Consider the following 20,363-nt stretch of genomic DNA (forward strand, 5'->3'; position numbering starts at 1 on the left):
AAATGCACTATTTTGTTTAGGTGGATGTGCACATGTGATCTAGTCAATGCCATAACTCAAAGTGCAACAGAACCATTGGCTGAAGTTGGTGGATCCCCTGGCATATGTGTTATAGATGGAAGCAACATTTGAATGGCTTTCCATCAGACCAGTGGCTGAAGCGGTCTGATCAAGGCCCACACTCTGAATATTTGTGTTTTCTTTATATATAAATTTGTGTAATCACATTAGGTTGAATGAGACAACTAAAGCGCCTCGAGGCAAGATCTACAAATATTAATACTCTATACAGGCAATCCACAGGTTAGCTATCGTTTGCAGGGATCCACCAAATGCAGATGTTTTCTTTCACACAGCTGGATAAACATTGCACAGCCCAATACTAAAACACAGAAATCCAGATCCTACCGGAGGATTCTCTTGCTAGGAAGGCTTTAGCGAAGATTTCATCCACCCAGGCCTGTAACTCAGAATCCTGCTGGACACCGCTGTCACTCTGGTAGTAGCAGTCAACGATAGAAGACACAAAGCTAAAAGAGAAACCAGCAAAAGGGGACAGAAAATCAAACTCCTTAAGAAGCTTTAGCAGAAGATTAAGAACCACAGGCCACATGTACAACAGTTTTTAATGGTCGCAAACGGAGACTCAGGCCATTTGCAACCGCTAAAAAGGGTTGCATCAACTGCATTTTGCGAGTCCGTAACCTGTTACAGACTCGCAAAATAGGGCTTTGCGAGTCACTATTAAGAAGGGGCCTGCCAAGGGCATCCCTTCCTAATATCTAGTAGCAAGGGCATGTACAACTGTTTTGCTACCGAAATGCGTTCGCAAAACAATCGCAGTTTACTTCCCACTTCAAGTAGGTGGTAAGCCACTCACAAAGGGATTTTCACTACTCCTAAAAAAATGAGACAAACTCTCCTAATTTTGTTTTTGAAACGCATTGCGTGTTCCTTTAAGGAAAACGGGCTGCATTAAAAAAAAAAAAAAAAAGTTACTTTATTTAAAAAGAAAAACGCAGACATGGGGGTCTGCTGTCCCCAGTAGGCCCCTATCCCTGTGTTATTGCCCATTCCCAATGGGTTGGATATTGCAACCTGCTTCATGAATATTGATGAGGCAGGTCGTTTGTGACCCCATTGGGAATCACAAAATGTGTCTGAGACACATTAGTACATTTCCTTTTGTGACTCGCAAATTGAGAGTCGCAAAATGAAAAGGTCGTACATGTAGCCCCATATTCAGAAATTTTAGTCAAAACTTGGGAGATGGCTTGACTGTGCAGCCACAATCTAGAAACTTCAACCAATACTTGGGGAGTGCCTGGTCCATGCTGCAACATTCTGAAACTTTGTCCACAATTTCAGAGAAGCAGAGGGTGTCAGGACAGAGTTAGACTAGCCAAGAGACGCCAGCAGGCAGCGCCACACAAATATTATAGACAGGATGTGAGGTGGTGGAGACCGCCTACATATTCAGGATGGTGTCGGGCAGGAGGCAGCAGAGGTCATACGGTTACGTTCAGGGCACTCAAGCAAAGCAACAGGTAGTAGAGGTCAATGCAACCGCATTCAGATAAATTGGGCAAGGCATGCGGCAATAGATTGCCACAACACCACATACAGGTGCCAGGGGGCCACACCGCCGTTATCAGAGCTAGTGACAGTGCCACACCACCACAGTATGAGAAGTGTCGGGCAGGAAAGGAAGCAGCAGATCATCATACAGATACATTTAGATCAAAGCCAGACATGGGAGGAAACAGTGGTCCATGCCACCACAGTGGGATTAGGGCCAGGCAGAACAGGTGGTAGGAGACCTCATTTTGACATTCAGAACTAGTTGCAAGGTAGCGCTGGGCCACACCGCCACATTTAGGTCCAGAGTCCCAGTGGTGAGGCAATCGTCCAGAATTTTCATTTAAGAGGTCTCAACTAGATGATTTTTTTGTAAGGATAATAAGTCTTCCTAGTGGTCATCTAGTCTTTCCTGCAATCGCCAACCCCCTCAGCCCTGGAGTCCCAGGGATGGTGAAGATAAGGCCCTTTCGGGTCCAGTCAGAGTTCAAGGCTGTGCCCCAACTTCCAGACTATCCTTTGCTCCTCCTTGCTTTCTTCACATGGCACACTACCATGGCTTGTGAGCCGCCATTGAACCAGCTGACCTAAACAGTAACGCAGCAGCAGAAGCTGGGCCGCACTAGGCAATCTGATGGCACTGGGGTATCTGGTACTACACTGTTCACAGACAATCAAATACGGTAATACACTGACTTCCGATGTTCTTTTCCAAGTGCTATAACTTTGTTTGGATAACAAGCATCTTCCTTAGTGGAGTACCACTTGCCTTGGGTGCAACTCTAGGGGTTACTTCCATGTTTGCACAACAAAGATTTAATTTTGAATGACAGACCAACATGCAGATAATTCAGATAAGACTTAATAAAGTGCAAAGCTTTGGTAAACACGTGTCAGCTACACGGTGAGAGAAACTGGCGTAGTTAATGGATGTTTTACCTTGGTTTACAAGAGGACTTAAGTTTCATTATAAGAGGATGTGCAATACGTGCCATTTTTGTTTCCCATTTAAAATACTCTGGATATGACCATGGCGACCCACAAATGAGCAGCGAGCAATAGAGACCACAGTGGCAGTCTGGCAGTGAAATGTGCACAGTTAATGGGTCTGACAGCCTTTAGCTGCTTTGGAATTGTATGCATCAATAGAATACTGGACTGAGAAACACTGCATTGTATAGTTTGACTAAGTTACAATTAAGATCATTTGTCCATATGTTAAAAAAACGGGAAAAAAAACAACGCAACATGGTTACTATATCTTACACCTTAAAACTCATTGTCTAGTTGCAAGTCTCACACCTCCCTGTACTGCGTCCACCTTTGAACATATCCATGGCCCTGTTGTGTCTTATGAAGTCTGCCAACTACAGGTTTTAGGAGACGGTCTCCTAATCCCCCCCCCCCCCCCCTAATACTATAGTGGCATTGGAGTAGACTGCTGGTGTAGTGACAGGCTGTGCTTTGTCTGTGTAGGTATGTAGACACTGTGCATAAACCTCACCTCTCAGTCGCTGCCCACACCTTCAGGCTGTCATCTCTGAAGTAGTATTTGGGGAGCTTGTCCACCCCTCGGGATACGATGTTGTCGGGAATGCACAGCGAGGTGTAGGTCTGCATTTCAAGTCCTTTCTTCATGTACGCGTAGAAGTGCTCCGCACCGGTCGATGCACTCTACGGACACAAAGAAAGCACTCTGAAGCATGGAACCAGCTGCATCCCCCCTCTGAGAGAAGCCTGGGGGGTCCGGGGGGGTGGGGACGGGAGGGGGGAAGAACTGCACCTTAGGACCCTACATAAACACCAAGGGCCTTTTTCACAAAGGGTCCACACACTCGTGGCGGAGGGCCCGCAGTCGTGGGGAGTCTCCATACTCGGGGCGGAATCTCCGCAATGAGAATTATTTTTTTAATTTTTATTGAAGTCAAAAGAGACAGTCACTGCCATCGCCACACAGGGTGGATTCTGTGTCGAAACGATACAAAGAAACATAACATAAGCACTGTGATTTACATTACATCTGGAACATTGAAATCACGTATTTTTGTCCAACAATCGTCGTGAAAATAGACATATAAAGTTCATCCATCCTCAGTGTCAGGGACCGCATCCTCTTGAGTCTATGCACGGAGATATTGATGTAGGGGTTCCCATATATCTTTAGGTTTAGATGCTGCAGGAAGCTCCTCAAAATACAATTCGAAATTATCTTTAAAATATATCATATCTCGGATCCAATATTAAGATGTGGGGTCAGCGTACTTTCCCAGGTGAGTGCTATGCCTTGCTTTGCCACTAAGAGGGCAAGTTGCACAAATCCGCCTATCGCCCCCCCCTCAAGTTAGGCACATAACTCAACAAGCAAACTACTGGTGTGCAATGAGTATTCACATTGCTGAGATTCCATCCAGAGTGTGGAGACTCCCGCCACCACGAGTGAGCAGGCCCCAAGGATAGTCCTGACCAATGAGACTCCCTCCAATCCTCCACACACCCTCCCCTCCCCCCACTCCAAAAGGGCCACTGTCAACAAGTGAATGTATACCAGAAAGTGTGTTTGGGGCCAGGGCTTCTAAAAGAGCAACATCTTGGCCCTAGAGATTGTTTATTGGGATAAACAAAGGCCTTTATAAGACCTATTTGAGTTCAATCGGATGGCTAAATATGAATATTAATAGTTAAGAATTCTGGAGTAGAAATAGGAATATTTATTAATTTTTGAAGTTGTTTATAAGCTAACACGTGTTGCACAACATGTCGCTTCTCCAGAGCCAAAATATTAATATTCCACAATGCTGTAATTGTAATACAACAGTACAGAAAACATGATTATAATATTACAGTTCGAACAATAGATCATCGTGAAAGAAAAAGAATAAGAAAACATGCAAATGACAAATTAATACAATGATTTATACATCATAACAATGATTAAGAATAATATCATCAAATGTAGATGTTATAACCTAAGATAAGGAGAACAAATCGAAGCTTAAAAAGATGAATGACACCAGTGCCAAGGGAAAAGAGGGAAAATATACTTCTTAAAATAAGCATTGGCATAGCCAATAGGTCTCGCCTTTGGGACCTTATGCGTGTTTAGCCAGAGCTATTGGCTTTGCAAATGTGTTTAAATTATGTTGTAGAGCAGTGTGGCGCTGAGCAGCATGTTGAAAAGTGATAACATAAATGCATAACATTTTATTATTTTATAAATAACTAAGACATTATGTACAATTGAACGACCCTATTAAAAAAAAGAATATTTAAAAAAGTCTAGTATTTTGTCCTTTTAATGCTGGCAACGTTTTCCTACCTGTTCCAATGCTGGTTTGTTATAGCTTTATTTTTGTAAGGGGGAGGGACATGAACAGGAGGCTGAAGTACAACACGAGCAGTGGACGGACAGTACGGGAGAACCAACAGATGCTAAATTCCAAGGGCAGACTGAAGTGGTGCGGAGATGGTGGTGTGCTGGTGCGGAGGCGATGGTCAGGTGATGCTGAATGACACTCAGGTGGTTCTGAATGATGCTGAAGTGGTGTGGGGGAGCGGAGGTGGTGGTGGTGCGGTGGAGCGGAGGTGGTGGTGGTGGTGCGGAGGTGCTGGTGGTGGTGCGGTGGAGCGGAGGTGGTGGTGGTGGAGCGGAGGTGGTGGTGGTGGAGCGGAGGTGGTGGTGGTGGTGCGGTGGAGCGGAGGTGGTGGTGGTGGTGCGGTGGAGCGGAGGTGGTGGGGGTGGAGCAGAGGTGGTGCGGTGGAGCGGTGGTGGTGCGGTGGAGCAGAGGTGGTGGTGGTGCGGTGGAGGAGAGGTGGTGGTGGTGCGGTGGAGCAGAGGCGGTGGTGGTGCGGTGGAGCAGAGGTGGTGGTGGTGCGGTGGAGCAGAGGTGGTGGTGGTGCGGTGGAGCAGAGGTGGTGGTGGTGCGGTGGAGCAGAGGTGGTGGTGGTGCGGTGGAGCAGAGGTGGTGGTGGTGCGGTGGAGCAGAGGTGGTGGTGGTGCGGTGGAGCAGAGGTGGTGGTGGTGCGGTGGAGCAGAGGTGGTGGTGGTGCGGTGGAGCAGAGGTGGTGGTGGTGCGGTGGAGCAGAGGTGGTGGTGGTGCGGTGGAGCAGAGGTGGTGGTGGTGCGGTGGAGCAGAGGTGGTGGTGGTGCGGTGGAGCAGAGGTGGTGGTGGTGCGGTGGAGCAGAGGTGGTGGTGGTGCGGTGGAGTGGTGGTGGTGGTGCGGTGGATCAGAGGTGGTGGTGCGGTGGAGCAGAGGTGGTGGTGCGGTGGAGCAGAGGTGGTGGTGGTGCGGTGGAGCGGAGGTGGTGGTGGTGGTGCGGTGGAGCAGAGGTGGTGGTGCGGTGGAGCAGAGGTGGTGGTGTGGTGGAGCAGAGGTGGTGGTGGTGGTGCGGTGGAGCAGAGGTGGTGGTGGTGCGGTGGAGCGGAGGTGGTGGTGGTGCGGTGGAGCGGAGGTGGTGGTGGTGCGGTGGAGCAGAGGTGGTGGTGGTGCGGTGGAGCAGAGGTGGTGGTGGTGCAGTGGAGCAGAGGTGGTGGTGGTGCGGTGGAGCAGAGGTGGTGGTGGTGCGGTGGAGCAGAGGTGGTGGTGGTGCGGTGGAGCAGAGGTGGTGGTGGTGCGGTGGAGCAGAGGTGGTGGTGGTGCGGTGGAGCAGAGGTGGTGGTGGTGCGGTGGAGCAGAGGTGGTGGTGGTGCGGTGGAGCAGAGGTGGTGGTGGTGCGGTGGAGCAGAGGTGGTGGTGGTGCGGTGGAGCAGAGGTGGTGGTGGTGCGGTGGAGTGGTGAAGCGGTGGTGCGGAGGTAGTGGTGCGGTGGAGCGGAGGTGGAGCGGAGGTGGTGGTGCGGTGGAGCAGAGGTGGTGGTGCGGTGGAGCAGAGGTGGTGGTGCAGTGGAGCGGAGGTGGTAGTATGGTGGAGCGGAGGTGGTGGTGCGGTGATGAGGAGGTGACCCTGTTGATGCGGAGATGGTGCTGTTGTGGTGTTCAGGTGATGCTGTGTGGATGCTGAGGGGGTGCGGAATGATGCTGTGCTGGTGCTGCTGTAAGGAGGTGGTGCTGTGCTGCTGCTTGTAAATCATCTTGTCTGGTCACATTTGCTGTGTAATTGAAGAAAAGGACAAACTGACGCAGCTTCCTGAGGGGCCTGTTTACTTCAAAAGGGGACTTGTTTGTGCAAGCTTCACTTTTTTGTTTTCCTTGTGCTTTTGTGGCATTTGAACAGCAGACCTTCAAATAGCAATTCTTTTTTATTATGTTTGAAAGTTTAAAGGCACACATTTATAAAAAAAAAAAGTGAATATGCAAGATAGAGTGGAGATGCCAATTACAGCGTGACCCCACAAGCTGAATGTCATTTAGGCGCTGGCAGACTCAATGGAACAGTTTTTCACTATTGGTCCGCGCCTGATGCACCTTCCTTGGGGGTGGTCTTCTACAGCCAGGAACCTGAACACCCTCTGTCGCAATCCCCAGGTTCCACAGCCTCTGGACTGATTCCACTGACACACTAGTGCCCTTTAAGTAAAGGCCAGTCCCCATAACTCCCAGTAGACCCATCCAGGGTTCCAAAGCAAGTCCATTACCCCCCCAACTGTTCCTCAAAGGGTTTTATTTGGACCAGTGACCCTGACCCCGTAGAGACCCATCTTAGTCCTGGAGACCAGCTGAGGTCAAGGGCCTTCAGTCACTCATCAGTGGGGTCAGGTGTCTTCTGGCTGGGCATTATTCTGGCATCACAACCCCAAGTCAGTGTCTTCAAATTGCTCCTCTTTTTCCAGGGGTTTTTAAGTTGGGTGGAATTTTCTATAAGCCACGAAACCATGGCCAATCCTAGGATGCCACATCACTGCACCCCTGCACTAACCCTCTTGCAAAGTATTCTGAATATTTAAAAATGACGACTTCAAGTGGTCTATGTAAAGACCTTCCCTGGGAGCCTCAGCCTCACCTATGACTGACAGCTGCTTGATGGTTTCCCACCAAAGCCCCTCTTGTGTTTGGCTCCAGAGGTCTGGCCTTCCTCCTTTGTGGGCTTGGACATTCCCTGCCCAGGTGCAGGGTGGGGAGTTTACACATGCAGATTTCCTCCCCGCCCCTTCATTTGAATTGGCTCACACACTTATTGGTTCCATAGTGTGGTGAGGACTTGGATCCTCCTGCTGGCCAGCAGATTAACTTAGCCCAGCATGGGGTTGGGAGGGGGAACCTGGAGTCGGATTATTGACAGACCTGGAATCCGATTATGGCTGAGCTAATGTTATCAGGGTATTTGTAGAGCGCACAGCTACTCGACAGTGTCCCAGCGCTAGTTAAGTGTGACAGGCTGAAGTGAGTAAGACAACCGAAAGGCTATTGCTGGAACAACCAAGTTTTTATGGACTTCCTAAAGGAGAGAAGATCGTGCATCTGTCTTAAAGTTGGCGGAACACAATTCCACAGTTTGGCGACTTGCACCTGAAAAGATCGACCTCCTATTCGAGAGCGGAGGAACACGGGGGTGCATGCCAGCGACAAGGACACGGAGCGCAGAGGATGGTAGAATTGGACTCTTTTTCTAAGATAAGGGGCTCTAGTATCATGTAGGGCCTTAAAGACCAGGACAAGGGCTTTGAAATAGTTCCTCTTGCAGATCGGGAGCCAATGAAGAGATTTAAATTGGGGAGACAGCCGCGTCCTTGGGCCGAGTAAAAGTATCGCCCTGGCTGCAGCGTTTTGGACCACCTGTAGTCAGGTAAGTAAATATCCCGGCGGTCCAAGATATAGGATGTTAACATAGTCCAGACTGGATCTGATCAGGGCCTGGACCACTGTTTTCCTGTGGGGGACCAAAAGAAGGGGTAAAAAATGTTTCAGCAAACATTCTGGAAATGTGACAAGGAATGTAGTTATGACAAAATTGACTGTGGATCTGCACTCGGGATACAGGTTTACTCGAAGATGGATAACTCACTGGATCCTGTACGCTTACGTGGGGCAAAGTTACTTTGGGGCAGATTTCTCCTATAATGTTTAATTTATTTACCCACTACAGACTTTCAGTAAGCACTACAGACCTACACGATGAATGCTCACCCGTTAGGAGGCAGCAGAATTTACCATGTGACAATCAATCAAATAATTTGTAAAGCGCACTACATACCCGGTAGGGTTTCAAGGCGTTGGGGGGGGGGGGGGGGGAGGGGAGTGGGGGAGTGGGGGGAGGTGCTGTTTACTGGTCGAAGAGCCAGGTCTTGAGTTGTCTCCTGAAAGACAGCAGGTCTTCGGTTTGTCGCAGGTCGAGGGGGAGGGTGTTCCAGGTCTTGGCGGCGCGATGGGAGAAGGACCTGCCTCCGGAAGTGGTTCTCCGGATGCGTGGGACTGTGGCGCGGGCGTGGTCAGCGGAGCGGAGGTTCCTGTTGGGTACGTAGAAGGAGAGTCAACTGTGGAGATTTGTGGAGTGCTTTGTGTGCGTGGACCAGGAGTTTGAAGGAGATTCTTTTGTCGACGGGGAGCCAGTGCAGGTTCCTCAGGTGGGGGGTGATGCGGTCGCGGTGCGGGACGTTGAGGATCAGGCATGCGGAGGCATTCTGGATTCTCTGTAGTCTGCTGATGAGCTTGGATGGGGCTCCGGCGGAGAGGGCGTTTCCGTAGTTGAGTCTGCTGCTGACTAGGACCTGGGTGACTGTTTTCCTCGTGTTGGTCGGAATCCATCTGTAGGTCTTGCAGAGCATGCGGAGGGTGTTGAAACAGGTGGAGGAATCTGCGTTGACTTGTTTGGTCATGGAGAGTTTCGAGTCGAGGAGGACTCCCAGGTTGCGTGCGTGGTCGGTGGGGGCCGGGGTGCCCCAGTGAGGTGGGACACCAAGAGTCTTCTCATGCGGAGGGGTTGGATCCGAGGATGAGGATTTCAGTCTTGTCTGTGTTCAGTTTGAGGCGGCTGTCCTCCATCCAGTCAGCGACAGCCTTCATTCCCTGGTGGAGGTTGGATTTGGCGGTGAGGGGGTCCTTTGTGAGGGAGAGGATCAGCGGAGTGTCGTCGACGTAGGAGATTATATTGAGGTTGTGCTGTCGGGCGATGCGTGCTAGTGGTGCCATGTAGACGTTGAACAGTGTCGGGCTGAGGGAGGATTCTTGAGGGACGCCACAGATGATCTTGGAGGCCTCGGATCGGAATGGGGGGAGGCGCGTGCGTAGTGTGAGGTGGCAGACTGTGTCGAAGGCGGCGGAGAGGTCCAGGAGGATGAGGGCCACTGTCTTCCAGCAGGATCTTGATGTTGTCTGTGGCGGCGATGAGGGCGGTCTCGGTGCTGTGGTTGCTGCGGAATCCTGATTGGGACTGGTCTAGGATGTTGTTGTCTTCGAGGTGCCGGGTGTTTACTATATTCTCGATTACCTTAGCTGGGAACGGAAGCAAGGAGATGGGCCTGAAGTTCTTGAGGTCGCTCGGGTCCGCCTTGGGTTTCTTCAGTAGGACGTTGATCTCTGCATGCTTCCAGATTTCAGGAAAGGTGGTGGTCTCGAAGGACAGGTTGATGATTTTGTGCAGGTGGGGAGCGGTGGACTTGCTGGCTTTGTTGAAGATGTGGTGCGGGAGAGGGTCGGATGGGGATCCGGAGTGGATTGTTCCCATGGTCTAGATTGTGTCCGATGCTTACGTTGGCCCAGGTTGTCAGGGTGTCGTAGGCGGTGGGTTCGGTGTGGTCAGCAGGGGTCATCCGGGGTCTGAAGCGGTCATGGATGTCAGTGATTTTTCGGTGAAAGAAGGTGGCGAGGGAGTCGCACAGGGCTTGCGATGGTGGGATGTCGTTGGCATTGGAGCTGGGATTGGAGAGTTCCTTCATGATGGTGAAGAGCTCCTTGCTGTTGTGTGCGTTGTTAAGGCGGTCTGTGAAGGAGGTTCTTTTGGCGATCCTGATGAGGTGGTGGTAGTTGCGGATGGCGTCTTTGTGGGCAGCGCGGCTGTCTAGCGTCTTGTTGTTGTGCCATATGTTTTCCAGTTTCCGGAAGATGCGTTTGGAGTGGAGGTGTTCCCGGGTGAACCAGCTGACTCTTCTGCTGGTGTCTGTGTTGGTGGGGTTTTGCAGTGGAGCGACGGTGTTGGCGCAGTCGTTCATCCAGCGTTCGAGGGAGAGTGCCCCTTCATCCGGGTCGGTTGGGGTCGTCGGGGGGTTGAGTGCGAGGTTTGTTTGTAGTTGATCTCCAGTGATTTTGCCCCAGCGGTGGCGGGGGGTCTGTAGGGTGCGGTGGTGTGTGGGAGGTTTACGGAAGGAGAAGTGGATGCAGTGGTGGTCTGTCCAGGTGAGTTCGGAGGCGTGGCTGAAGGTGACGTGGGGGCTTGAGAAGAAGATGACATCTAGCGTGTGGCCGGCGTTGTCGGTCGGCGTCGTGACGAGCTGTTTCAGTCCGAGGTTGGCGATCAGGGTGGAGGAGTTGCTGTCGTTTTCCAGGTGAAAGTTCAGGTCTCCGAGGAGGATGTCGTCGGTGGAGGTCAGCGCGTGCATGCTGATGAGGTCGGCGATGGAGTCGCAGAATTGAGGCCGGGGTCCTGGAGGTCTGTAGACTAGGGTGCCTCTTAGGGTGGTCTTTGGGTTCGTGTGGATCTGGAAGTGCATGTGTTCGGCGGTGCTGAGGGTGTCGGTGTTTGAGATCTTGATGGTGTTTTTGTGGACGATGGGGATTCCTCCTCCGGCCCTGTTGGTGCGGTCTCTGCGGGTGATCTTGTACCCGTCTGGGATGGCTATGGCGATGTCTGGCGAGGAGCTTTCGTTCATCCAGGTCTCTGTCAGGAAGGCGACGTCCGGTGATGTGGTGTCGAGTAGGTCCCAGAGTTCAACGGTGTGTTTGTGTGCGGAGCGGGTGTTGATCAGGATGCATCTAAGCTGGTTGGCTTCCGTTGTGGTGGGTGTTTTGGTGCTTTCGTGGCAGGAGAAGCTGCAGTTCTGGCAGGTGAAGGGGCCGTGGGTGCGCCTTGGTGCGGCCTTGCAGCAGGTGTGATTTCTTCCTGGGTTGAGAGCGATGAGGGTCTTGGCGTCGTAGCAGAGGTGGTCGACCTGGCAGGTGCGAGGGCCAGGGGTTCTGGCGCTGGGCGCGGTCCAGGCGCGGACTGGCTCAGACGGGCTTGCCTTAGGCGCGCCTTCCGCCTTCAGCGCAGCGGCAGCCATATATGGGGAGGTGGGGAGGGAGGAGCAGCTGGGAGGCGGGAGGCGAGGGACGGGTGTGGTGAATGGGCGTGGAGGGGGCGGGGCCGCAGGGGAGGCAGCGGCGGGGACGGAGGACTGGAGACAGGCGCGGGGCACAGAGGAGCGAAAGGTGAACAAAAAGCAAAGGGGCACAGAGCAGGTGGCGATCAGATTACAGAGTACAGAATACAGGGGCAATAAGCAGAGCGGCGATCAGGATATAAAATACAGGGGTCACAAAGCAGAGCGGGGGGCAGGGGGCACAGAGCAAAGCGGCAATCAGGATATAAAATACAGGGGGCACAAAGCAGAGTGGCGAGCGGGGGCAGGGGGCACAGACAGATGCAGGAACAAGGCAACGACAGCAGAAGGAAACAGTGCAAAAACGAACAGTGGAAAACAAACCTAAAGGCCACCAGGGATGAGGCGCAGGTGGAAGCCTGTGGGTGGAGGAGGGCCTCGAATTCACCGGCGGTGGCAACAGCAGCGAGCAGCGACAGCGGGGGTGCAAGCGGAGCTGCAGCGGGGGGGGGGAGCGACAAGTCTTTGCTCACTTTCAAACATTTTAATGTTCTTTTCTTTTTTCCCCCCTTTCTTTTCTGTATTACATTCACCTGCTGGACGGCACCGGACGCGGCTCTCACGGACCGAGCAGGATCACAGCTCACGGAGGCTCCTCGGACTCTGACAGACTCCTTCATTAACGGTCAAAACCAGGTAGTAAAAAACAAAAATCCCTTTAACTTTGCTTTTTTCAGTGAATATCAAGGTTTTTTTGTTTAACGCAAATAAATATTTTTTCTGGCCAGGCCGTGCACCAATCCTGATCTTGGGCAGGCACAGTCCTTTCTGCGCACAGCCTTTGGCCTCTGTCCCTATGGGTTGCCCCCACAAGTACCTGGGGGTTATGATGTCCCTGCCCCGCCCCCTTGTATCCAGTTTTTAAAACATTTTGATTACACAGGGATAGAGTCCCTGTCTCCTGTAATGGAGGGTGCAACATTTTCTTTTTGGTTGCTGCAAGCTGAACAAATAGCTTGGGTATCTCAGAATTGGTTTTGGTCCTGTGGTGTTAAAATAGCCAATAGGAGAAAAAGCTCCTTCCGCCGACCAGAGGTCTCCCCCGCGAGTGCGGTGTCTTTTCTAAAAGAAGAGGAGACGTGAAGCGTGGATATTTGGCGGGAGCACCCCCCGCCTTACAGCACCCGTTCGAGAGTGCGAGACACTGGTGCAAGTGAAGCTGAGATTATCTGCATTTACCCATGTGGATGTATAAGCTATCTCCTATACACTATAATACTGAATATTAAATGCCGGCCATTTCCACTAGTTGGGGTAGAGCTTGGTTCATTAACAACCATGATGTTCTGCTCAATTCCAACAATAGGTTTATGTTTTGAATTTTTTATTGTATGTTGAATTCTACATTGCTATTTTGCACATGATTGACGGTTTTACCCCAAGCTGATTGATAATTTGAGAACATTATGTGTATCTCTTCTATGTCTATCCATTTTCTGACCACGTGGGGTACGACGTATGTATGCACTGTCACTTTAAATGTATGCACTTTATGAAACCATGTCGAGTGAACAAGGCTCTCCCGAGCCGAAACGCGTATCGACGACTTCTGGACAATAAAACACTGCAAGCACTTACTTCGGGTCTGTGTCCATCCCTTGGTTCTCGTTTATTGGAGCCGTGTTGGAAGAAAAGGATATATATATATATATTTTTTTTTAAGTTTTCGATTACCACAGGTTCCAGCAGGAACAGCCGTCCAGAAACACCTTCATTTTCAACCCATATAAGTCCAACCCAAACACATCTTTAAATACAGATTCCGCAACAAAGGCTGAACAGATTTACACTAGATCACAAAAAAAAAACAGTAAAATTGTAACTTTTGGGTAAAATTGGTCTCATTGAGCTCAGCTGTTTTTTTCTGTAGTAGAGAGCAAGGTTTCCTATGTTAATTAACAGGGGAACACAACATTTTGGGATTGCCCCCCCCCCCGCCCCTTTTCAGGCCCAGTCCCTTTTTCTTGTCCCCTGCTTGATGGATCAGCACAAAACATTCTAGGAAGAAGCAGAGGGGGGGGGGGGGGTGAACTTTTTTTTTGGATAGTTTTGTGCAGATAAAATAAAAACTCTTCCTATAGAAGCTCTGACCTAACTACAACTACACGGTATTAATTGCTATATTATATCCATCTATATATGCCATTGAAGCCAGGATTGTCACTGCGCATATATGTATAGAGGGAGAGGGGTTTGCTTTTTCATAGAGAAACAATCTCTTTAGAAAAGTATTGCTGAGAAACAATGCATTTTTGTAATTGTAGCAGAAAGTGGTACATTTTGAAACGTGTATTCCCTAACTTGGATTTGATACATTGCCATTCCCCACTGTTAACGTCTATTCAGTTACATATTTAATGTACTTTCTAACTTCAGAGTACAGAAAAATATTGTTTAGTAATTCCAGTTTTTTTTCAAATATAATTGTCAATGTGATTGCATTTCCTTACAATGATCTTTCCTTCAAAATGTTCCAATTTGGTTTCCTCCAATGCATTTTCTCAGTTTTCGTTTCTCCATTAATCCACATACATAAGATAATGCTGCTGTTTACATTGTGTTGCTCAAAAGAATGGCTTTAGAAACCCTCTACAACCAATTGATAAGTGTTCCAACATCTAATGTCTAGAGCAGTTGCCACATGGTCTCAAAAATTACTAAATTGTTCAAGGGGGGGGGGGCAGTTACTAGAATGTATTCAGTATCTGCATGCAGCACTAGTATGACTCACCTGATCAAAAACACTCCCAGGTCCCACAAGCTTGATCCGTGCTATCATATTAGCCTGGAGTGTGTAGCGGAAGTGGGGGAGCAGCAGCTGGAAGATAAGCAAATAAGATGTGATTGAGTGTGCCAAGTACAAGTCAAATTTTGAGGGGTGGGTGGAGGTAAGTAGGAGAGGGAGGGATGTGAAGGGGTTGGCAATAGGCACACTTTCTTCACCTAGAAGCCATTTCATTTCATTTAAATCCTCTAGGGCTTGACTACAGGTCTACCAAAGCAACTCACTTGATATGCATCTCCTCAATACTTTCCTTCACTCTGACCTAGCCGCGGCTCCTCCGCTATGGTGAAGGAACGTCACCGCCCCCCCCCTTCAGCAGCTTCAAAACTTAAAAAATAAAACTATAATAAAAATTATAATTTTATTGGTCATACTTATAAGTGCTGAGTACTGTAGGCAGGGCCATCACTGGGGAGTCACAAGAGGGGTGGTAAGCACTGCTATCAGTGCGCATGTGGGTTTGGCCGGCCATCTCAGGATAGCCAATCCCACATGTGCACTAAGCTCTCTTCAATCCGAGCTGCATTGTCGGGTTGGAGACAGCAGGCAGAGTCTCCCTGAGAGCACAAATCGAGGGCGCTCAGGCCAATCCTGAAGCTGCTCTCATGCATGACAGCAGCTACAGGATTGGCTGCAGAGAAGGCTAGAAGTGCATCCCTTTAGTGGAGCCACGAGAGGAGCAGAAGACCGGCGATGCAGCAGGCTGCAGGTATGGTTTGTTTTCATATTTCTTTCTTGGTCCCCCACCCCTCTGCCTTAACGCCAGCCACTACTCAGATCCAGAGCTCAAAGACTCAAACATGAGGGGCTATACATCTAGGAGAATGAGATGTATGGGTTGAGCGTGAAGGACTTATGGGGTTAAAAAGATTATAGAAACTAGAAAGGGAGGAAGGAATGCAGAGAACATGCTAGAATACATCTTATGTGTTTACAGTCAGATTGGTCTCCATTATGATCTTGCACAGTTATGTTTCCAAACCTAGGTCTAAGTAGCAAAACTACCTTTTACCTACATTTGTCCTACTTTGCTCTGCATAACGGTTCTAGCAATTACCTTTTCCACAGTTATGTGCTGAATAAATATCACTTGGTTTCCTTGAAACTAGCCTCATTTATTACACCCGAGGATTCTTAGCATCATATCTTAATCCCCTGCATAAGACGTATATAACGGGATTAACATGCTCTGTACAAAAGTCAACGCTATTTTTTTCATCCTTTGGCGACAGGGCTACCTTGCATGATTACAATTATTGATTTGGACTCATCTACATAATTGTACTCACAAAATATCAATTGTGGTAGAACCCCCAAGGCTATCTTTATCTAAAAGAACTGCACCTTCACTAAGTAACTAGAGGACGCTTCTGTGCGGACATTGACATGGAGGTCCCTGCACGCTGATACTTCGACACACAGCAGTCTGACATCCCATGCGGGGTGTCGAACTCGTGAGCAAGATGGGGTCCTTCATTCTCTCCCATCAGGGAATGGTGTTGGGTCTTTCACACCCACGTACATGCTAGGTACATTAAGGTAAACTTGGGTAGGGTATGCATAGTAGGAGTACGCCAACATTACTGTTTTATATATGCCTGTATTTATATGTTGCTTAGCACCATGGTAGAAATTTATCTACGGTTTACTCTATTGATGCTTGTAATCTTTTACATTTGCTTCTGTCTATTGATTGCCGCAGCAAACATATTTTATACTAGAATGACGCAGTTTCAATAAATGCTTATTGAAAACGTCCCCAACGTTTATTCTGTATATCTCTCTCAGATGAAGTGCACGATTGAGTGAAAAAGTGTACTGTTTCCACGATCCATGAAGGGTCAAGGTTTGTCATGTTCAATGGTTGCCAGAAACTATCCACTCCTTGGTAAGGTTCGGGGGCTTATAGTGGCACTGAGCTAGCAAGTGTATATAGCTATAGTATTTAGTTTGTAAATGGAAGGCCTCTGAAACAGTACGTGGTCTGACAGCCCGAGGATGTGAACTCGCAAGGAACTTCAGTATAAAAGCGACAAGTAGCAGTTTGCAAGTACTGGAGTTCCTTCAAGGCATATTTGGAAAAACCCAAATACAAGTTTTTATTACATACAAGACTGTAAAAATGTTGGAGCAGGATAAATACCTCAGGGATGTGTAATCTTTCCAAATAGCCTTTTCTTTTCAGAGATTACCAGTGGGAACCTGCAGCCTTTTTATGCAGTGATTAATTTTTGCCGGTGTTCACTCTTTAAAGAACCTCATTTTCAGACTTTTTTTATTTAATAAGGCAAACCGGTTTGGTTGCGACTGTTGATCTGTTTCAATCAACCAGATGGTGTTTCCTCCATGTGACATGCAGTTGAACCTTACTTAATCCGGCTAGCTTTGCTGGTTCTGATGGTGTGACTTTGTATATAGTCTAGGAAAGTGATTGGAGGTGTTTTTGTCCATAGTGCTCCAAGCTTTGGAGACCATGCAGAGACATTTGAGCTTCTTTAAGGCACACGAGTCAATTAAAGACTTTTAGTGCAAGGGTGATGCAAAATATCTTCCTTTGGCACTCCTGCATAGATAGCGATACAGAAGTCCTGCCTTAATATCACCAAGGTCCTGATCAGTTCAGTGCTTAATCCCCCATTACGGTTCTAGTGGAATGATCTTCCTGTGGGATATAAAGACCAGCCCAATTGCAAGTTGCACCAGGTGAAAATCCACGTCTGGTGTCTCCATGTGCAGTTCTGCACAATTCATTCCTCTTGCTGAAAGCAGTCTGAAGCTGTTCAGAAACGCAGGCAGAACCTGAAACATTCAAGATTGTGCATGTTAAATCTGTGTCTTGCAAGTTATTACTGATTCCTGCCAGAAGAAATCCTAATAGCATGATACAGGAGGGACATTACAAGCTGGGGACTCTGCCCCAGTAATTTGAGCAACGTGCACCACTCTACTCTAAATCTGGGCCAATGTGGTTAACTGGAGCATCTGGGTAAAAGTTTTCAGGAGCCTTCGGTAGAATTTGGTGTTCAATCACCATTCAATTTGATGGCTAAATTAACGATTTGAGCTGAAGCACACGCCAACGTTTTTAACCACTTCAGAATGGCTGTTTGTGTTTCCTAGTTCCCCTGGTAGGTGGATTGGCAGGCTGTTGTCAGAACATTCTTTCCACTCTGAGGCTTTCAATTTTCGAGCCATTTCGGCAGAGGTAGCTGTCCTTCATCCAGAGGTGTATTTCAAGTAGGGGTGGGCGGAATTTGCGTAATCGTGTTACGCAAATCTCCGCGAAACGGTAAAAAATCTCCGCGAACACGCAGAAATTCCGCGAACACGCGGAATTGCTTGTTCGCGATGCTTTTTTCCTGTTCACAATCGCTGTTTGCGTGCTCGGGGAGAAATATCTTGCGAACACGCATTTTTAGAACGCGAACAAGGAAAAAATTTCGCGAAGTCGCGGAAAGCATAATTTTGGGCAATTTCGCGTTCTCCGCGGAACGCGAAATTACCCAAATTCCGCGAGCGGAACGGAATTTGCCGCCCAGGCCTAATTTCAAGAAGCCCGTTAAGTTTTTGTGGTGGGCTTGGTGGCCGCCCAACCATATGTGAATTTATATCTCCAACATATGATTAGAACTGTATGTTGTGTTGATTACCTAGGGTCATGGTCTGGTGTAAATGTCTTAGGGAAAGGCCAGGGGAAATCCCAGAGGACACTACATGTGGTGGGCTTTACTGTCGATGATGCAAAGCCAGTCCTAATAGAGTTCTCTGAAGGATCTCAGATGAGGCCAAGGCAGCATCAAATATAATTCACTGTTTTTAGTCTAATAGAAATGATTGGGGGCTCTGACCCAGGAGTTCTTTCCATATTTTACGATCCAGTGTATCATTAGCGGCAGGCAGATCATGTAGTAGATAACATTTCCCTCATTGAGACCAAGGAGCTGTATCCCATATCAGCTGTATTCATTTCTGTGCCCCTTCTCTGTCTGAAACCTGATTGTCAAGGAGAATACAGATTCTACAAACCTTTGTAGCTGCTGCATTGATTCTAACTTCATGATTTCGCTAACAAAGGGAAGGTTGGAGAGGAGTCTATAGGGATCCAGGGAGCTAAATGTTTCTTCAGCAGGAGTGGGAATATTATGTTGTATTGCACCAGATCCTTGTTGGAGCGAAGTTGATTAATTCTGTCAGGATCCAACCTTATTGCAGCCCCTTGTGTTCCTTCGTGAAAATCCTTCTGAGCACTACGTACTCACTTACTGAGATTTTACAAGAAGGGCCATAAGGTGCGTAGTGCAAACCTAATATCAGATGTGATGGTCTTATTACTGGTAATGGAGAATATGAGCAAACCTGTTGTAGTCCTCTTCAGATCCCACCAAACAAACAGCAGTCGGGGTCAGATAGCAGATTAGGCGGCCGAACGTGTGTGAAGCAATACAAGGTACCTGCTGTGTGAAACAAAACAAATCAGTCTATCTTGTCTCATTTCCATTCCCACCCTTCCATTTGGTGCCATCTTGGAGAAAGTGTACATTCCACCCTCTCCAGAGAGCTCTAGGGAGCATAGGCGCAAAACCCCATGTGTCGCTCCCGCTGGGCAAGTGGAACGCAGGTTAGACTTTTACATGCTTCATGTACTCTTTACCACTTTGGTATCTTTTATTTTCTAATTTCAGGGAAACTCCTCAGGTAAGCTTGCTTTAAGCTCAAGAGGAGCCAGCCCGAGCTCAATCCGTCCCTTACTCATTAAATTGTTGAGTGGGATCACACACCATTCTTAAGTCATGAAGTAATCGCTTTTCCTCCCCTTGACTCCCTCTATAGCCTGGTGCATCCTTCGCTAACCTTCTGAGGTCATGAGAGATGGTGCTTTATATTTATACGCTCTGATGCTCCCTGCCTCCCAATGTGTCCCTTGCTTACTTTGTCAGTTCATGCAAGGGCATGCCTCATTGTTAGATCTAGAACAGAACAGGAGGCAAGTGACCATTCATGTAGGAACTGCAAAGGTGAGCATGCGCCCTGGGCACACAAGGGGCTCTGCAATGTTGGTTTAAAGAAATCAGCCCCGGACTAAGCAGAGAGCAATGCTGCTTGGGGCTCTGAGCAGCAGGAAGGGCCTCAGAAGGGAGGATAGGCCAATGTTACTCCCCAGGCCCCACACTTTATCAGAACCCCATTCCAACGTTTCAAAATTATTTTACAGTTTTGGAAGCATATATGCTCCGTTTTATTAATGATGAGGCTGCTAATACTAGTAGATGGTGCCAGATGATACAGCTGGCGTGCTTTCTTCTCCACTGGATTGTTTTTGACCCGGAACCAGCAAAAACCTCTGACCTGCCTGGGGCAAGAAGAGATGATGTACTCCTGAGGATCTAACAAGGCAGGGTCTCAAAACCACAAATGGTGTTGTGAGATGGCGTCCGCTATAGCAGTCCACATCAGAAGATTTTGCTCACTATTCCTGAATGCTGAACCCTTCATGCAGATCACTATGGTCTTTGACTGCCTTAGACCTGATGCCAGTACAGAGCAAGCATCTCTCTTGGGCCTCAGTGTACAAGTATAACTAGAAGGTGTTTTTCAACCAACTTCATGATGCGTTACTCCACCCAATCCAAAATCGCCATACTTCCCCACTGTTGATGAAGGGTTACAGCCTACATGAGTGGTTGTGAGCACCAAGGGCCCACAAGAACAAACCTGCCTTCTAAATTATTGTAGAAACCACCACTGATAAATGAGTAATAACAGATTTAAGTCT

The 20,363-nt window shown here is 48.5% G+C and overlaps 1 protein-coding gene across 3 annotated transcripts in view; it reads right to left on the reverse strand.

Moving 5' to 3' along the window:
* Positions 1-20,363, reverse strand: part of LOC146782646 (hydroperoxide isomerase ALOXE3-like) — a 170,889-nt gene that overhangs the window by 32,020 nt on the left and 118,506 nt on the right. For all 3 annotated transcript variants that reach the window (XM_085638394.1, XM_085638392.1, XM_085638393.1), the window contains exons 9-11: positions 14,537-14,623; positions 3,083-3,252; positions 409-530 (exon numbers count right to left, since the gene is read on the reverse strand). In XM_085638394.1, coding sequence (XP_085494520.1) covers positions 409-530; positions 3,083-3,252; positions 14,537-14,623 — 379 coding nt within the window. The remainder of the gene's footprint in view (positions 1-408; positions 531-3,082; positions 3,253-14,536; positions 14,624-20,363) is intronic.

This window comes from Triturus cristatus, chromosome 12, assembly GCF_964204655.1.
Source record: "Triturus cristatus chromosome 12, aTriCri1.1, whole genome shotgun sequence".
Taxonomy (NCBI): domain Eukaryota; kingdom Metazoa; phylum Chordata; class Amphibia; order Caudata; family Salamandridae; genus Triturus; species Triturus cristatus.